At 39.0% G+C, this 17,403-nt stretch overlaps 1 protein-coding gene across 3 annotated transcripts in view; it reads left to right on the plus strand.

Moving 5' to 3' along the window:
* Positions 1–17,403, plus strand: part of thsd7ba (thrombospondin, type I, domain containing 7Ba) — a 168,115-nt gene that overhangs the window by 67,937 nt on the left and 82,775 nt on the right. For all 3 annotated transcript variants that reach the window (XM_067516850.1, XM_067516847.1, XM_067516849.1), the window contains exons 4-6: positions 8,917–9,775; positions 11,211–11,459; positions 12,374–12,543. In XM_067516850.1, coding sequence (XP_067372951.1) covers positions 8,917–9,775; positions 11,211–11,459; positions 12,374–12,543 — 1,278 coding nt within the window. The remainder of the gene's footprint in view (positions 1–8,916; positions 9,776–11,210; positions 11,460–12,373; positions 12,544–17,403) is intronic.

Below are 17,403 nucleotides of genomic sequence, written 5' to 3' on the forward strand. Positions count from 1 at the left end.
GCGGACGGCGCTGACAACCAAACTAATCCAAACTATTTTTTTTTAATCAGACCAGAGACCGTGTTCCCAATATTCATCAGGTTTCTGTTCTTCGTTTTCTTTTGCAAAGTTGAATCTTGCAGTTTTAAGTCATTTTCTGATAATGTGTACATGGTGTTGTAGTCCAGAGTACAACTATAACCTTAAGTAAAGCAGGAGTCCTCTACATATAGAAACTGTGCATGTAAATGTATTCTTCATGATGAATTATTTTAAGTCATCAATATTTCATTGGAATTAGTGGATGTAATATTTCTCAAGTCTTACGATTTTGGCATTTATTCAGACACTTGTTGTTCCTTACTATGCATGTCGCACCCTACTATATTAGACACAGCCCAGGCAAAAACTGAGAATACTTTGGTATTTCCAGAACATTTCATAATCTTGTTCACTCACTCAGGCTTGTAATGGAAATCACTTGAGCGGTCAGCTTGTTGCAGTGATCAATGACTTTTGTTTCAAAGGTCACAGGTGTTTCACTGAGGTTGTACTTTCAATATAGTGCGGCATACAGTATCAGAAAGGCCTTGCACTTATTTCTTATAGGCTCACTTTATTCTGTTTTCTCATTGCTGTGTGATTCAAATACTGTCCTGACAATAGAGTGTGATACGTTTTCTGAATCAAGCATGCTAATACCGACTAAGTATGATTGACTATTCATTTAGAGGTCTTCATGCTGGTATTAAAATGATCCTCTTTATGATTTACAGCGATATTGATTTGAAATAAATCACAGCAGAAGAGTTGGTGTGTCCTCTTGCATAATGGTTTATAGAGAATATAAAACCATGTCTAGGAGCTGTCAGACCTGGCGGAACCAGATGGCGAACCCTGGACCAGTTCCAGTTTGTGCATTTGTTTACCTGTACATTTATCATGTATAATATCTTGGACACCACTTATCAGATTTCCATTAAAAGAAGCAAATTTATATAACTTCTTCACACTGACACTTTTATTCAAGAAGTTACATAATTTGACTTAAGAGGGATTTGTTTTATGGTTTGTTAGTAATTGATTGGCTCAAATGGGCATCACATCACTCAGCGGCTGCTGTTGGTCTTGTCTTGTTTATACTGCTGGCCATTCCGTTAATGATCAGGCATTCACGTAGGTCTAGCACCGGTGCTGCCGAATGCCAAATTACAACAAAAGCCTACAGGGGCCATGTGCATAGTATTGCAGGCCCCAGAGTATATAATTCATTAGTGTGGAATACTGAAGCTTCATTTGATGCTTTGCCTCAGGATACTGCAAGCTGCAATGAGCATCTTGCGGTAAAACAAAAATGCTATAATGCATTCACTTACTGGGCACTTATGAAAATAAATTATTAATATTCAAGCACAAGGGTCCAACTTGTTTCAATAGCTGTTCATCTTGTTATCATCACCAAAATGTTATTTTTAGCTGTACGTGATTTTTATAATCACCTGACTTGCTTCAGACTTGTTCCTTGGTGATAAACTTTATTTGCTCACATTTCACAAATTTCCTTCTAAGCTGTTTCATAAACATTTGGTTTAAAACAAGCTGATTCAGGCTTTCTGGAGATGGATTGACTGCCTGATGATAATCTGATGAATTTCTGCATATATGAACATTGTAATTGGGGATGCACTTCGCTGCCCATAAATTACAGCTGATGGAAGTGTGGCATGGGGGAGCGGCTCTCTGCATAATGAGGCTCAGTGGCATAGGTATCATTTAATTAAAAATTGTTGTGACAAAGGACGCATGTATCCAAACAGTCAAACTTAACTCGGGAAGAGAAGTTGAAGATGGATGGTGAGAAAACTCAGCAGATGTTTGTCAAGAAAATACTCAAAAACTGCATTGCAGAGAGAGAAAAAAACACGATGAGGCCTCAGAATGTGTCACTGTAGTAAATTACCAACTGTGTCTCATGTCAATAAGCATACAATTAAAGGTGTGGTGCTGCTGTTCTGCTACTATTACAGTAATGGATGCTACTGAGAACTGATGTGTCCTCATACAGTTCTAGACAGTGCAGAACATAAAAAGCACGGATCAATACCATCAATAAATGCTCGAAAAAGTTGTCTTGTGGCACATTGAATTAGTATGGCAGACTAAATAAATGCCATCCTGTCATTACAGAAGTCTGTTTGGTCATTTAAAATCCAGCTGCTGTTTAGAGTCAGTTGCAAGTGTTTAATTTAACAAACCCCAAAGTGTGTGGGTGTAAAAGTTTCAAGCTGTGCCAGTAAACATCACAGATTTGATGCTCCGAAAATCCAAAATGGTAAAATGGAGCTGGGAAAATTTTTCACCCTGACTCAGTAAGCTTTTACCAATGCTATTAAAGGGACCAGATAGACAAAAGATTTAACTTGAGTTCAGTCTTTTTGTCATGGAGCACTGCTCAATCCTTCTTAACAAATACCTTACTGCGTTGTTGTTTGCATGCTCTTTGTCTCTGTCTGTCTGGTTTCAGGGTATAGTAGAGATTACTATTGTTGCTTTACTTGTTACTGTTGTGTAGCTTTGCTATCATTTGTCCAACTTAAGGGTTCAGCTGAACAGTGCTGAAAATGAGAATAAATGTTCAGTCACGCAACACTGGCTGAGTTTAATTTTTGTCTTTTCCTGTGTTGTAGCATAGTCTGTTCAGCCTCTTGCTTATTCAGTTTTATTCTTTTATCAGGATGTAAATGGAATAGCAAATATAACAGGAGCCCCGTGAGTACTGGAGCCCCCTAGAGATGTAAGCAAGGTGACTAAGTGCGACAGGAATGAAGGAGCTGGGGGCGACTGGTTCCTCCTGAGGGGCTGACAGATGCTGATGCTGACAGATCGAGAGAGTGATTATTCAGAGCTTTGGAGATGAACTAGTGCTGGTGTTAGCTGGCTCCCCTGGCAGCAGAATCACTCCCAATCACACCTCCATAAATCACACACACATATCCTGGCACAGTTTGAAAAGAGTACCACTGAGCAAGGGTGATGAAGAGCGGTTATCATAAAAGAGTGCCATCAGTGACCACAAGAGCAGTGCACTCAGTTGAGAGAACAGGAAGGACTCGTACTGTGTTGACTGTGAAGGTCTTAAAGCACAACTGTGAATTTTGCTCATATCTATTTTTGCGGGAGACTTTTATGTTTATTTTAGGGTGTAACCCATATAAGATTTTTTGTTTTTTCTCTCTTTTGACTGAATTGAGTAAAGTCTTTTTAAACTCACACCAAGCAGTAAAGTTGGAAGCGGGGATACAACTACTCATAAATTTAAATTTCATATCTACTGTCTGAAGGTTGCTCATCTTAGCTCTACCAGTTTTTCCGGTAAGGCTTGCAACGTCATCTGTTATCATCTGCCACACTGCAGTGGGCCACTAGGTACCTGCTCCACATGCCTGCACTACAAAGACGGTGAAAACGTTAAAATACATCACCAAATGCAATTTTGAGGCCTGTAACATTTACTACAGCCACTAATGTTTCACGGCTGTGACACGGATCTGTGTTGTCCGGGTGATCACCACTATCTCTCCTCTCTGCTCTGATCTCCCTCTGTCTCTTTCTTCCCTCTGTACTACTTAATTAGTCCAACTCGCTTCACCTGTTGCCTCTGCTTTACATGCCCCGTTTACCTGCTCCTCTCTCCCGGAATGTCTTCCTGCTTCCAGTGAATCAATCTGCCCGTTGTTCCTCCTGAGAGTCCTGATTTTTCCTATGTGTTTTTTTGTTTGGACACTGGACTAGAGTTTCTCCAGAATCTCCTGCTCTGCGTCCCTGCAATGTCTTGCAGTAAGTGCTGAATGCTGAGAACACAGCTTCAGTGGATTTTGATGAACGTTGGACTATGTATTAGACACAGATTTTGCGCAAAACCGAAGACTGTTGTGTTTCTTTTGTTTCTCTTTTAGTTTTTACTTTCTGTTTTGTTGTTACTTAGTATTTGCCTCTGTTGTTACTTTTCTCCCTGATATTTTCAGCTGCCTTTAGTTCTCCTCTTCTCTTCGCCCATCACCTGTGCTGGGTCCTTCGTCCAGTTTCCCAGCAGAGCATCTCCACCCGCCCACTTCCCTGTAAGAATTTGCCACCATTAATCTCCTTGCGCTCTCGCCTTTACTTACCTTCTCGCTTTCCCTTAGATCTCCACGCCATTACCTGTTCCTCCAGTCACCTTTGCAGTGCACTCCTCTCTGTCCTGCATCTAAGCCTGTTCCACCATTACTTTATGATTCAGTAAACTATATAATGCCTTCCAATTCCTTTCCACGTCCTGCATTATTTTTCTGCGTCCAATTAGACTGTTATGTCCCAAATTTCTCCCTTATCATAACTGTCACTATATAGTAGATGATCTCCCAATCCATAACAATGGGCTAAAAATAACTTCCCATAATAACACTTGAATTGACTGCACAGGAAGGACAACCATTCACACTCACATTGACTCTACAGGAAACAGGCACTTTTTATCTTAACTGCTGCTCTTTGGATTATGAGACGAAACCTGAGTAACATTGGGAAATGCTATACTGTGTGTGTGTGTGTGTGTGTGTGTGTCCGCCCCTCCCAGAGCACAGAGACAGCCCTTTTAAGGGTCACCAATGACCTCCTAATGGCTGCTGACCAGGGTTTCCCATCACTTCTCATTCTTCTGGATCTCACTGTCGCTTTTGATACAGTTGACCACAAAATTCTCCTTCTAAAAAAAATTCTACAGCATATCGTTGGATTTTCTGGCACTGCTCTGGGGTGGTTTGGGTCCTCTCTCACAAATAAAGCTGAGTATGTGACCCTAGAGGATGACAAATCTCAGTCACATTTGATTATCTGTAGGGTGCCACAGGGGTTGGTTCTTGGGACAACCCTTTTCAACATCTATATCCTCCCACTAGGCCACATCATTGGCAAGCATGGAGTCTCCTTCCACTGCTAAGCTGATGATACTCAGCTCTACGTGAGATTGAGCCCGGCCTCACCGACACTTCCATCAACTCTCACCTTCTGCCTGGAGGACATTGAGGCATGGGTGACGCCTCAATAAAGGAGAACTTCCTTCAGCTGAACAGCACCAAAGCCCAAGCCCTTCTAATTGGCAGCATCCACCAGCTTCATTCCTCACCCATTAATTGTATTTCCTTTTCTGGCCTCACAATTACCCTCTCTAACTCTGTTGGAGGGTGCGGAAACATGAGCACATCACTCCTGTTCTCCGGACACTTCACTGGCTCCCCATCTACCTTCGCATTGAATTGAGACTATGTCTATATACCCACCAGTGCATCCATGGAAATGCCCCACAATATCTTAAATATCTCCTCACATCAAAATCTACGACAAGGCACCTTCGTTCCACCAACACTTATTGCTTCTACCCCTCCAGACAAAGGGGGACCGAGCTTTCTCAGCAGCTGCTCCACGGCTCTAGAACGCTCTGCTTGAGAACCTGGAAAAAAAAAAAACTGGATGGAGTATGCGCACAACTCTCATCTGCCACCAAGGGAATGACCCGTTTTGTGGTGGCTACCAACCACCATTGTTCCCCAGCGTAGAATCAGAGGTTACAGTTCCGTCTGCCACAGCACTTGTTAGATGCTACCATGTGGTGTGGAGAAGAGCTTGACAGACCTTAATATGCTCCATCCAGGATTACACCAGAGGGGCCAACAGACATTGCTCCAAAGCCCCCTTCTACCACCCCGGTAAAAAGTGTAGTTATCTACCACTGACCTACACCTCAAGATAGAGTTCAAGAAACTGGCTCCTGTCCCCAGTTCATCGGGCCTTTTCCCATTTCCAAAATGGTTAATCCCATGGCGATAAAACTCTATCTCACAAGTGCATTCACCCGACCTTCCACTTTTTTGGGTCAGACCTGCCCTCCAGAGTCGTCTGGGTCCCCTGTATTGCACATACCTATTACTAACTTGCCTCTCCTGTCTTCCCAGATCCCGGTTGAGCATTGAGCTCACCTAATGATCACCTACACTCCTTGCACTTTTTTTTTTTTTTTTTTTTTTTTTTTTAAGGTTTATTGAGAAAATAATCTGGATCTCTGGACTTTTAATTGGGTCATTCTATTCTACCATCACATCTCCAATCAAGTTAATATGTGGTTTTCCCAATTATAATGTGTGGTGTTGTCCTTCGTGTTAATTCTGGCAAAGGTCACTAAAAGGCAAACCATATAATTGCATGGCAAACCTAGCAAATTGCAAAGAGCTCAAATGTGAATGAAAACAAAAGAATAATAATACAAACAGTCCTGTTACAGTGTCTCTTCTATAGCCTATATACTATAGCCTTCATACCTTGTCAGACACAGATGCTCATGTATTATTACACTGTGGCATCTTTATTAACATGTCCTAATGATTTCTGACACAAAGGACAGATCCTTCTGCCTTCTTTCTTGTGTATGAAACCTCTTTATAAATAAGGTAAATTCTTACCTTTTAAAATAGGCCATTTGGGTGACATTTTCAGTTTCAGCATTATTCCTGCTCAAAAAGCAAAGTTGATGTATAAGACAAAGAAACCACATGAATAAATAATGATGTTAGTCACACTGTAAGTCCCCATTAAGACTGCAAAGCCAAGATGAATAAACTCAATGATTTGCTTCGATGAACTATGAAACAATTTAGTTTGAAATATGCCCTCTTAGGCAAAAAGCAACTGCTTCAAGATGATGTTATGACCAAGGATTGGCCAGGGAACAAAGCGTTAAAAACATTTTTCTCTGGCATGAAAAGGCATTAAACATTTTTCACCCAGTTGTCATTCAAAAGCAATTTAGGAAGCAGTAGGATCTCATTATTACACCAATTTAATTCCAATTAGAAGAAATGAATCAAATTATCCTTTTCATAGCATGTCGCAAAGTAACTGGATGAGATGTGAACGTGACAGAGGTGCAATAGATAACCACATATCAGCAAATTGATTTCACTTTGTCTTATTTTGATTTATGTCTGCATCTTTTTCCAAATGATGAGGGTCACAAATTTAATTAACAGTACATAAATCTGTTTCTGGATTTTCTGAATCACAATCTAATTTAGCATTTTATGAAAGAGCTATTAAATTAACTGTTTTTGAAATGTACATGATGTGCAGCTATTATTGTTGTGTGGCTTACAATATTGTAGCATGTTCTGATATTGATTTGAAAGAATATAGAGATCAATTCCACAAAAAATGCCATTATTAATAGTATTATTATTGTTATTTTTACAAGTGCTCCTGCATAATCAGTATTTCAGTCTGCAACTTAAATACAGACCGTCAACCTTTGATGTGTATCAAATCTTCCCCATAAGGGTTACAGTTAAAATTTTTACTTTTTTCTTAATAAAAACTGAGGCTGTGGTCAGCTTGAATTCATGTAAGTAGCACAGTTTAAGCTTTTAGGTTTTCACAGCAGGAAAAAAGTCATCAGCAATCTTCCTTCTCCTCTGACCAAACTGTACATCTAGTTTCTACTTTTTGAGAGAATTAGAAAATTACTTACTATTCATCTGCTGTGTTTTTATCACACATTCTTTGATCTTACTAAGCAGTGACTATCGAGAGCAGCTCTGCTTCACACAGCAGAAATCACCCACATCATTATTCAGGTATAATGGTGGATACCTAAAAATGAAATCGCCACAGCCTTTTAAAACATAACTGTGTGTGTGTGTGTGTGTGTGTGTGCGCGTGTGAATGTGTTTTCATGGAGAGTGATGGGAAGTAAGTAACTCCAAATCAGCCAAGAGTTGGGCTACTGTGAAATGCCATACAGTAATTGACTGGTTTAGTGGAATTTTTCAAATAAAAATTTGTAGTTTGTACTAAAGATCTCTAACAGTAGGGTGGAGGTCAAATTAAGGGAGGTTAATTATGCTGACACCTTTGCAAAATGCTGCCCTCGTTAACCTATGCTATAGTTTACCTACCTCTTAAACAAATGATCTGGAAGCATGTTACTTTCACATTTCCAAGGGAGATATAATAATATAATAATATTAATAAGTATATTAATTAATGGTTCAGTAATAAGTTTAAACATGTTTTATTATCATGTCAATAACTAGAATAACACTTTAATCCTAATCAGAATCATTCAGATTGAAACCTGGTAGATACTGGAAAATTAGGTGTGTAAAAGTCTGTGTGTTTGTAAAGTGTTCGTGTGTAAATACTTGACTAAGATTTGACGTTTTCTGCTGGTGTATACACAGTACATACACACACATGGGACTAACAAATAAGCCCACAGCCTCTCACATTAACTAAAGCATCTCGTTAATTTTTGCTTTTAAAGCCTTATTTAACTTTTAAACAACACATTGTGGTTTCTTTAAATGATCTATTTCTTATGAAAGGATACAAAAAGAATATGAATGTTCTGTGTTGCACGTTGTGTGCAGGTGTTTCGAAAATGTCCAGTAAGGATTCTCATCGCTGCTAATGGAAAAAAAATATTTTGGAGAGCAGCGCAAACAGGGTTCTTTCACCAGTGAGAGGAAATGACATTGATAGTTATTGGAAATAAAATCCAGTTATCCTTTTTAAAGAGTGTAATTCTTGACCAAGCTGCTGGCCGTGACTTATGTAGATATTGATCAGTTTGGGATCAAGAACTTGTGAATCTACTCCTCTGTGACCAAGAAACTAACCTTGTATTTCTTTTTATATTGATGTCCGCCAGTGGTTTGGATTACTTTGTGCTGCTTTGTTCCTTTCATCCTCAGTTCATGAATAAAGCAATCATGGAGGTTAAGTGAACGGCCTTGATTTGTGCTTGATTGCGAGCTGCCAGGTAGCTGCAATTTAAATCATCTTTTTTCTTTTTTAAAGCTCAGATTTTTAATGAAAATACCCTCTTCCTGTGTCTTTTCTTGGCTGCAGGTCAGTGGGGTCACTGTATTGGAGAGGAGTGTGGTTCTGGTGGGTTTCAGACAAGAACAATATGGTGTGTTCACACAGAAGGCTGGACAAGCCACCACTCCCACTGCCAGCACATGGACAAGCCAGACAGCCAGCGGCACTGCTTTAAGGTCTGTGACTGGCACCAGGACCTTTTTGAATGGGAGGTGTCTGACTGGGGGAGCTGTGTTCTTGTCCCTTTCTTTTCGCATGAGCTCAAGCTGAGGGCAGCTGAGTGTATTACAGCACAACATGGCATCCAGAAGCGCAAAGTCCACTGTGTACGCACTTCAAACCGTACCACAGTCACCTCAAGGATATGTGAGTTCTTTTCCCAGAAACCAACCGTGGAGCAGGCTTGCCTTATTCCCTGCCCCCAGGACTGTGTGGTTTCAGACTTCACCTCTTGGTCAAGTTGCAGCAAAACCTGCAGTGCTGGCCTGCAGCATCGGACTCGACATGTCCTGGCCACGCCGATGTATGGAGGGGCAAACTGCCCTAACCTGACTGAGACCAGGACTTGTTCTAACCCAGTTGATTGCCCTGCTGGGGAGGGCGAGTACCAGTACAGCCTTAAAGTAGGATCTTGGAGTGGGTGCCGTTTAGCCCATGACAAGGACGTCCTGTTGAATGGACGGACCACAGTGGACTTTGGCACTGGCTCCGATGAGAATAACACAGTCACACTGCACACTCACCACCTGGCTTCTCACCACCGCTCTCATCCCCATCACCACGCTCATGCACACAACAAGAACCCTATGTCATGGGAACTGGAGGTGGGATACCAGACAAGACAAGTCCGGTGCACAAGAAGTGATGGCAAGAATGCAATGCTGAGGTAAGCTTCACAAATACAGCAAGGTGCTGCACCTCGGGCATTTCTCTAGATCCACTAGTTTATGATGAAAGCAAGAAGGCTGCGTGAGAAGAGCTGGATTACAGTTGGTTTGGGGAACAGGACTGTACAGATAACTGGATTAGTGTTACATTAATCTATTTTTCCACTGAGCTGTAAGAAAGCACTGCAGCTGAACGTGGGTGTCTGTCAGGTCAAATGCCCCTAATGGAGTTGATCGTTTAAATGGTTTTTCCACACTCGTATTGTTTTGTAACATGAGCGGGATATAATCAATTGTTTCCTATTGATGGTGGTTATTTTTTCAATTATAACTAGATTATGTGAAAACTGACGATTTACCAGCACATTGCGATAAAGCACTGCTGTGGCGAGACTCTATTGGGTTAAATGTCAAGTCTCCCCCTCTGTCCCTGCTCTTGCTGCTCACAAACAAACAAAGGACACACACACATTCACACACACACATATACCTACACATACGGTCATAAACATCATTTCAAAGTCGTGTGTATTAAACCAGCTAAATACCAGTACGTACCAGACTGTTAGCTAACTGTTAAAGCCAGTAGGCAACTGCCATTCATGGAATGAAACATATTTATTATTCAGCATTGCTATGATATTTATTAGACATAAGCAATACAATGGAATTGTGTTGAGCTGGATGAAAGCTAAGCACCGGCTGCTTTTGGGATCATAACCAATGTACAGTATTGGATTAAGTACCATGCCTGGTTTTATGTGATGATTTTTGTTTTTCCCCTGCCATTTGAGCTGAAGGAGCATAAAATTGGGTATCGTGTTATGTGTTTGAGATTTGCATATTGTCCTCGATGAGCCAGGTTCACTGGATTTATGGTTGGAGTGTGAAGGGACCATTTACTGTACAGTGCCTGATTAGCAAGGTATTTACTACAAAGTGGGACTGAAGCTTTTGAATATGGATTTCCCACCTGAGTTCTGCTTCATTCTGTTTTCTAATTACAGCCTGATTACAAAGTAAAATTCTAAAATGAGCATTGTACTCACATCTTAATAACCTAACTAATTACATTTTCTAAATTAAACAATAGAAGCTATAATTACACAAGAATAACACTTGTTTTTATAGTTTTTAACTGAGCATGTCGCAGATCTTTTTGCCATTTGTGTAAAAGGTTGACTGGACATAAAGTCAACCTTTCTGTGTAATAGCTTTAAACATAGTGAGCTGGAGTTAAGGTGAAATCATGAAATCTAAATAGCCGTTAGAAGATTCTCAGCAGATTTTTCCTCCATATAATCTGTCCATCAGTCTGTTTGAATCCTATACTAACGCAATTCTTCTGCCTCCATCTCTCCTGTACTGCAGCTCTCTTCATTGGAAGTAGGTCGTTTTTCTCTTTAACCTTTTTCATATATTTTCGTTTTGCAGTCTCTGTACCAAGGATACCTACCCCCTGACCTTCCAGGCATGTGTGATGCCCAAAGGCTGTCAGACATCAGATTGGTCATCATGGAGCCCCTGCTCAAAGACCTGCCGGTCCACTGACCTGTCTCCTGGTTACCGTCTGCGCTCACGGATCATGACACAGATCCCAGTTAGTGGGGGGAAACGATGTCCCACGCTCGAGGAAAAAGAAGCTTGCAACATCATAGGAGATTTACTTCCAAACTGCCCTAGGTAATTCAAATTTAACTCCCCATCCACAGAAACAAAAGCTCTGCTCATGTGCAGACTCCTGATGCAGGTGTTTATACAGAGAATGTCAAACGCTAAAACCAAATAATGATTTTTTAATTTACCTTTTCTGAGCTTTTTCACCTGAATAATTATGAGTGAAAGCCCAGAGGCTACAAATATTCATGATTTCACTACTAAAATTACTTTGTGCAGAATTTTGGCAGCACCTCAATTATCCTGTGGCACTTAAAACAACCTCATGTACTATTGTTCCTGACCCAACGGACATGGATGACAAACAAGTACTTAATAGCATCCGTTTGGTTTAGGAGTGTTTGAGTTAAGATAGGCTTGAGCTACTATTACGTACAATAAACAAAGTAGTCAACAGAGAATTACTTTCCCTGCCGGCCTGCTTAGTGTTTTTTTTTTTTTTTTTTTTTGCCAAATCTACACGGAGTGCCTGAGAACAGAGGATTTACATGATTAGGGAAAACTCATTACCGAAATTATGCATTTGATAGATTACTACAGGCTGTTGTGCTAGTAAACTGCAATATCATTGCTTTCTGCACCACTGCATTTTTTATACTTGAAATCAAACAGTATCTTTTTTCAAGTTTCAAAATAAAAACAATCACGCCCCTACGTTTCTACATGGTATTATAGAGGATCTGGTTCTCACTAATTTGTCTTTTACTTTGTGCAACTTTAAACAACTGGCATTGTTGTGTTTTTTAATGATATTTTCTCCCTTCGAAATTCAATCATTTATCTATTTGCTCATTAATGAATTTCAGTTATCTTTGTGAAAATACATAAACACTATAAGACATGCTACAAATTGATTGCATTAATCTAATGTTTGCTTGTTTACACTGCAAATATTTGTGCATGTCTTTGTGCTCTATAAGGTACATGTGGAGAACCACTGACTGGGGCGAATGTCGGATCTTTCCTCTACTGAGCCAGCAGGACCAGCAGCTGGCAAATATCAGTATTCTGTGTGGAGGGGGGATCCAGACCAGGAAGACCTACTGTGTTCAAGTTCCTGATGACTCAACACCACATCACGGGAAAGAGGGTGAGAAAAATCACCTTTATCACATTTGACCCAGAGCTTGCTGTAAGCACATAGTGACTCAAAAGATACACTATAAATAAATTCCAAGTAAACTCTGCGCTGGTTTTGAACTAAGCTCTGAGCATAAGGTGAAAGTTAGGAGCACAGTATGTTAGGTGAAAAACATATGTATGCAGTGTTGCTGCAGCTAAAAGCATGCTAATGCATTGAGACATACTGTAAGTGATGCATGTTTGCTTGAACTGCAACATACTGTAAAGTATAAGGTTTAAAACAACAAGGACCCACTATTCTGCATGGGAAATAACTCATTTTGCCTCTAAGTTATTTAAAACACGACATTTATTCCATGTTGAAAGCTAGCAATCCACAGAGCAGAGTGAAGATGGATAGATACCAGCCCCAACCCAAGCCCACTGCAGCTTTGGAATTTGGTTTTCCGGCTGGAATGTAATGTGTTTCAATATAGTAGAGTACACTACAGGTGTGGCATGTCTCTGAAGAGTGGCTTCCCAAATCCTCTCTGAATATTATTTTACTAGGTATATTCTAGACTGACATTGCTACTGTGCCTACATTGATAAGCAGCTGTTAAAGACAACAGGAAACACGCCTCTTTGTGGAGGAAAGATGTTTGTGCAGATCCATATCTAGCTGAAAGCTCACTGTAATTTTAACAATATTATTTACAAGGTTGTGGATAGTTCACTTCATTTCACAACAAAACTCACCATGTTCACCTAGACTACAGCTGAGCCTTTCTGCAAACATTGAACATTGCTCTTGCTGTACAGTCATTTAAAACCTCCTCCTGTTTAAGAAGACAGAGCTTTTTACTATTCACTATTCTTCACAAAAAACAAATCCATGTGATCCAACCTCCGATCATGTAATATTTAAAATCCCTGTCACGATTAGAGATGGAGGCAACTAAACATATTTAGCTCAGTCTGCACAATTAACAAACCTGATTGTCATTCCTCATCAACTCACACACACTTTGAACCTGATCCTGACTGAATTCACAGAAATATGCTTAATGTAGGGTTAATTAATGATTTTATTTTTAATTCCAAGCTCAATCTGGTGTTTTTAACCAAAACAAGGTTAGATGAAGACAACAGCCCAGCAGGTTTCTTTGACTCAGCTCCTCCCAACATCAAATTCCTTGATGTAGTTACAGCAAGAAGGAGAGGAGGTGGAGTAGCAGTTTTACATGGACATGTTCATGTGTAAACAGATAATATTTCATAACTTACTGTGTAAATATTACCAGTGATTTTAACATTTATCACACACAGCATTTCCTGCTGCTGTATTAATACTGGGTGGATTTAGCTTTTATGATTAGGATAAGTTTGGGGGTTAAGTTCACATCTTTTTTTCAAACAATTCTAACGTAATAATAATGCAGCTTCAGCTAGTAAAAATGTTCATTCATCATTAACAGATGTTCATCATAACAAAATCATAACAAGGGGTGTATACATATAAAATGTTATCGTTATATATTAAAAATTACATAGATAAAAAAGTTTGCATCCCTAGTGATAAATAATATCAATTTATTTTTCTTGAAAGACAAATCTACTCGATGTACTTGTTGTCTACATAGTATTTAATCTTCTGAATGTAGATTAAATATAAAAATGTTGTTGTACTCTTTTTGACATTTCAGTTCAATATAAGAGGATGCACACTTTTGTTCCCAACTGTATGTGGATGAGCCAAAACTTTCTCCAGTTAAATGAGGACAAACCGGAAATTATTGTATTTGGGGCTGACAAAGAAAGGCTTAAAGTCTGTACTTACCTTAACAGACTGTCACTGAAGAGCACAAATCAAGCCAGAAACGCAGGTGTTATCTTGGTCTTACATCTAAATTTCACTAGTCACATTAAATAACAAACGATAACAATAACAAAACCACTATCTCCTTAAATATCACAGAGATGAGAGACTTAATGTCTGATGCTGACTAATGCTGACTTATGTCTCTGGTGTCCATACTGTATGCCAAAGTGTCTTTGGGAAGGTTACTGGACCCTAAGTTACCCCTGGTGGGTCAGGTTAGCACTTTGCATGGCAGTTCTGCTGTCATCTGTGTGTGTTTGTGTGTGTGTGTGCGAGTGTGTGATTGGGAGAATGTGAAGAAACATTGTAGAGCGCTTTGCCCAGCAGATAAGGTAGAAAAGCATTGTATAAGTGCAGACCATTTACCATTTACTGGTTGTTCATAAATCATTAAATGATTGTGGTCCTAGATACATAGCAAATCTCTTGATCTGGTATAAGGCCTACGAAGCTCTGAGGTCAGCTTCTGGACTTCCCCTTTCCCAAACAGTCAAAAGTAAGCATCCTGAAGCTGCCTTTAGCTTATATGCTGCTAAAACATGGAATAAATAGACAGAATAGCTCAGAGTAGGAACAGTATTAACTTTCAAATCCAAACTATAAACCTACCTGTTTGCTATTGCTTTTGATTAAATACACTCAGATCTTACGAGGTCTGATTTAGCCCCACTTGAATAGTTTTTAATCATTTTAATAATTTCATTTACAGTTTTTAAGTAAAAACATATGATGTTCTTATTTCTTGTGATTTCCTTTTTGGTGTTTGTTTTGATTTCTATGCCATTATTTCACTGCTTAAAGCACATCAGGTTGTCTTTTGACATGAAATGCGCTATTTAAATAACTTTGCCATGTCAAGTCTACTCTTGATTTGCATTTGCTGGTGTGCTGTGCAAATTAGGCCGACTTAAAACCCATAATGAAGCCTTGTAAAGTAATAACATTCACACTAAAAAACACTTAAGTAAGACTGAAGCCCAAAACACTGCTGATTAGCATCAGCTTCATTGCCAATGATCTGTGTGTTTGCGTGAGTGAATAAGAGCAATTATAAATCACGGTCTATTGCTCAGGTTGAAAATTGCTGTATTAAGAAACATACAATTAACATATCACACTATTCATATATATATTATAAGACTAAAGAAATGAACAAAAACATTTGTTAAAATCTCACTCACGTGTACTAAAACATAGTAGTTTCCATTTGTAGTAGTCCAAGAATTATTCAATTGAAAATTTTACATTTTTAAATTAGCAGTACACAGAGATTGTCTCAAAATGCATCCAAAGACAACTTTTATAACAGATAAACTTTAAATTAGTATTTCCCTGAGCTCCTCCCATTAATGCTAGTGTGAAAGGAAAAGGAAAAGAAATCCAACCAGCTAAATCACTTTAATAGGCAAGAGGAAACAGTAGCACATGGCTTATAAAATACAGGCATCTGTGTAATTGTGACTGTTGGGTTGTAAAAGAAATACGTATTAGCAGAAAATAAGTAAAGTAGGGTTTTTTGAGACTGAGAAATGTGGCCAATGCAGACGTGTAGTGCAGTTTTTGCAGTAAATCAGCTATGCCACATGTACTGAAGAATAAAAGAGAAGGAATTAGTTTCCTTTAAACACTGAGTGGAAACTGATCATCTCTTCCCTTGTTCATTATCCTTACGGTATGTGAGTTTCTGGAAGATTTAACACGCGGTAATAAAGCACAGACAGGAGGCATGACCTGACAAAGTCAGTCAATGTGAAGAATAAGTTTGAAAAGAAGAAAGTTCCAGTTACTCAAAAGGAGAAATCTCATGTTGCAGTTTTTTGTCCTGAAGGCAGTGCTGACAGGAAGTCTGTGCTCGGGCGTGATAATTGTTCAGCCAGACTGCTGCTGTTTCTTCTGTTTCAATGAATCCCTGGAGTGGCATTAGAACATCGCAGGTGCTAAATGACAGGTGGGTGATGCAGGAGGAAAATGTGACTTTCACCTGATAGCTGTGCATATCTGATGACCTGCGCTGGCTAAACAGATCAGCCAATTATCTTTTCTTTTTTTCCACAATGTTTTGGCAACAATTTGAAATAAACTCTATGGTTTAAGAACAGAAAATTACGTTTTTAGTTAATGCATATGTCTAAGATTAATAAAGTATCAAATATTATGTCTTGGTCTGAATGAAACGGATTCAGTTTTTTCTGGTCTCAAAACTTTCCACACACTATTCAACCTTCTTATCTACTTATACAGTACACACAGTATAATAAAATGGAGCCTGTCATAATCTCACTATTGTATACTTACTTAATCCATAATAGTTTTTTACTATAATAAAACACAATTGCTATGTCATTTGTGCCAGTTACAGAAACAAAAACCCTGAAATTTAAAGAGAAATGTAATTGCTTCAATCCCCTTGCTGGAGAAAGTAAAAGACACTGTTCCTGCACAGTATACTGTGCAGCTTATGTCTCTCAGGATACAAAATAAAAAGTTAATTATCATTAACTTGCAGGTTAAATTGATTTCAGCTGTATCTAATGTAATGTCCCTGAGGGCCCCCTCTGAACCTAATCAGCTTAGCTAGTTGTGATCCCATTGCTATTAAAGCACATGCAGTATTAAGACAGTGGTTTGTTTGCAGCACTTAACTATGCATTGAGTAAAGAAATGAACATTTGAAAAGCATGTAAACTGCTGTGTTTTCATTGTTTTGCACTTTAATTGGATACAGCAAGCATTAACGAATGGAAATAAACTCAAGGTTAAATATGCTAAATTTGATGAAAAAAATAAAAACTTCATTTTTGCTATTTGCTAATAATGAAAATTGTCACCTCCTGCACAGAGAAAGGAAAAACCAAATGTTAGAACAAGTTAGCTCTAGGTTGAATCACAGTTTTGGGTATATTCAGTAACAACAATATCATCATAATTTGACCGTCAACAATATATGTTTTTTGAATAATGTCTTGATGACACTTGAAAGTCTTCCCTTCATACCTGTGATGTCTT

The sequence above is a fragment of the Channa argus genome, chromosome 9, assembly GCF_033026475.1.
Source record: "Channa argus isolate prfri chromosome 9, Channa argus male v1.0, whole genome shotgun sequence".
Classification (NCBI taxonomy): domain Eukaryota; kingdom Metazoa; phylum Chordata; class Actinopteri; order Anabantiformes; family Channidae; genus Channa; species Channa argus.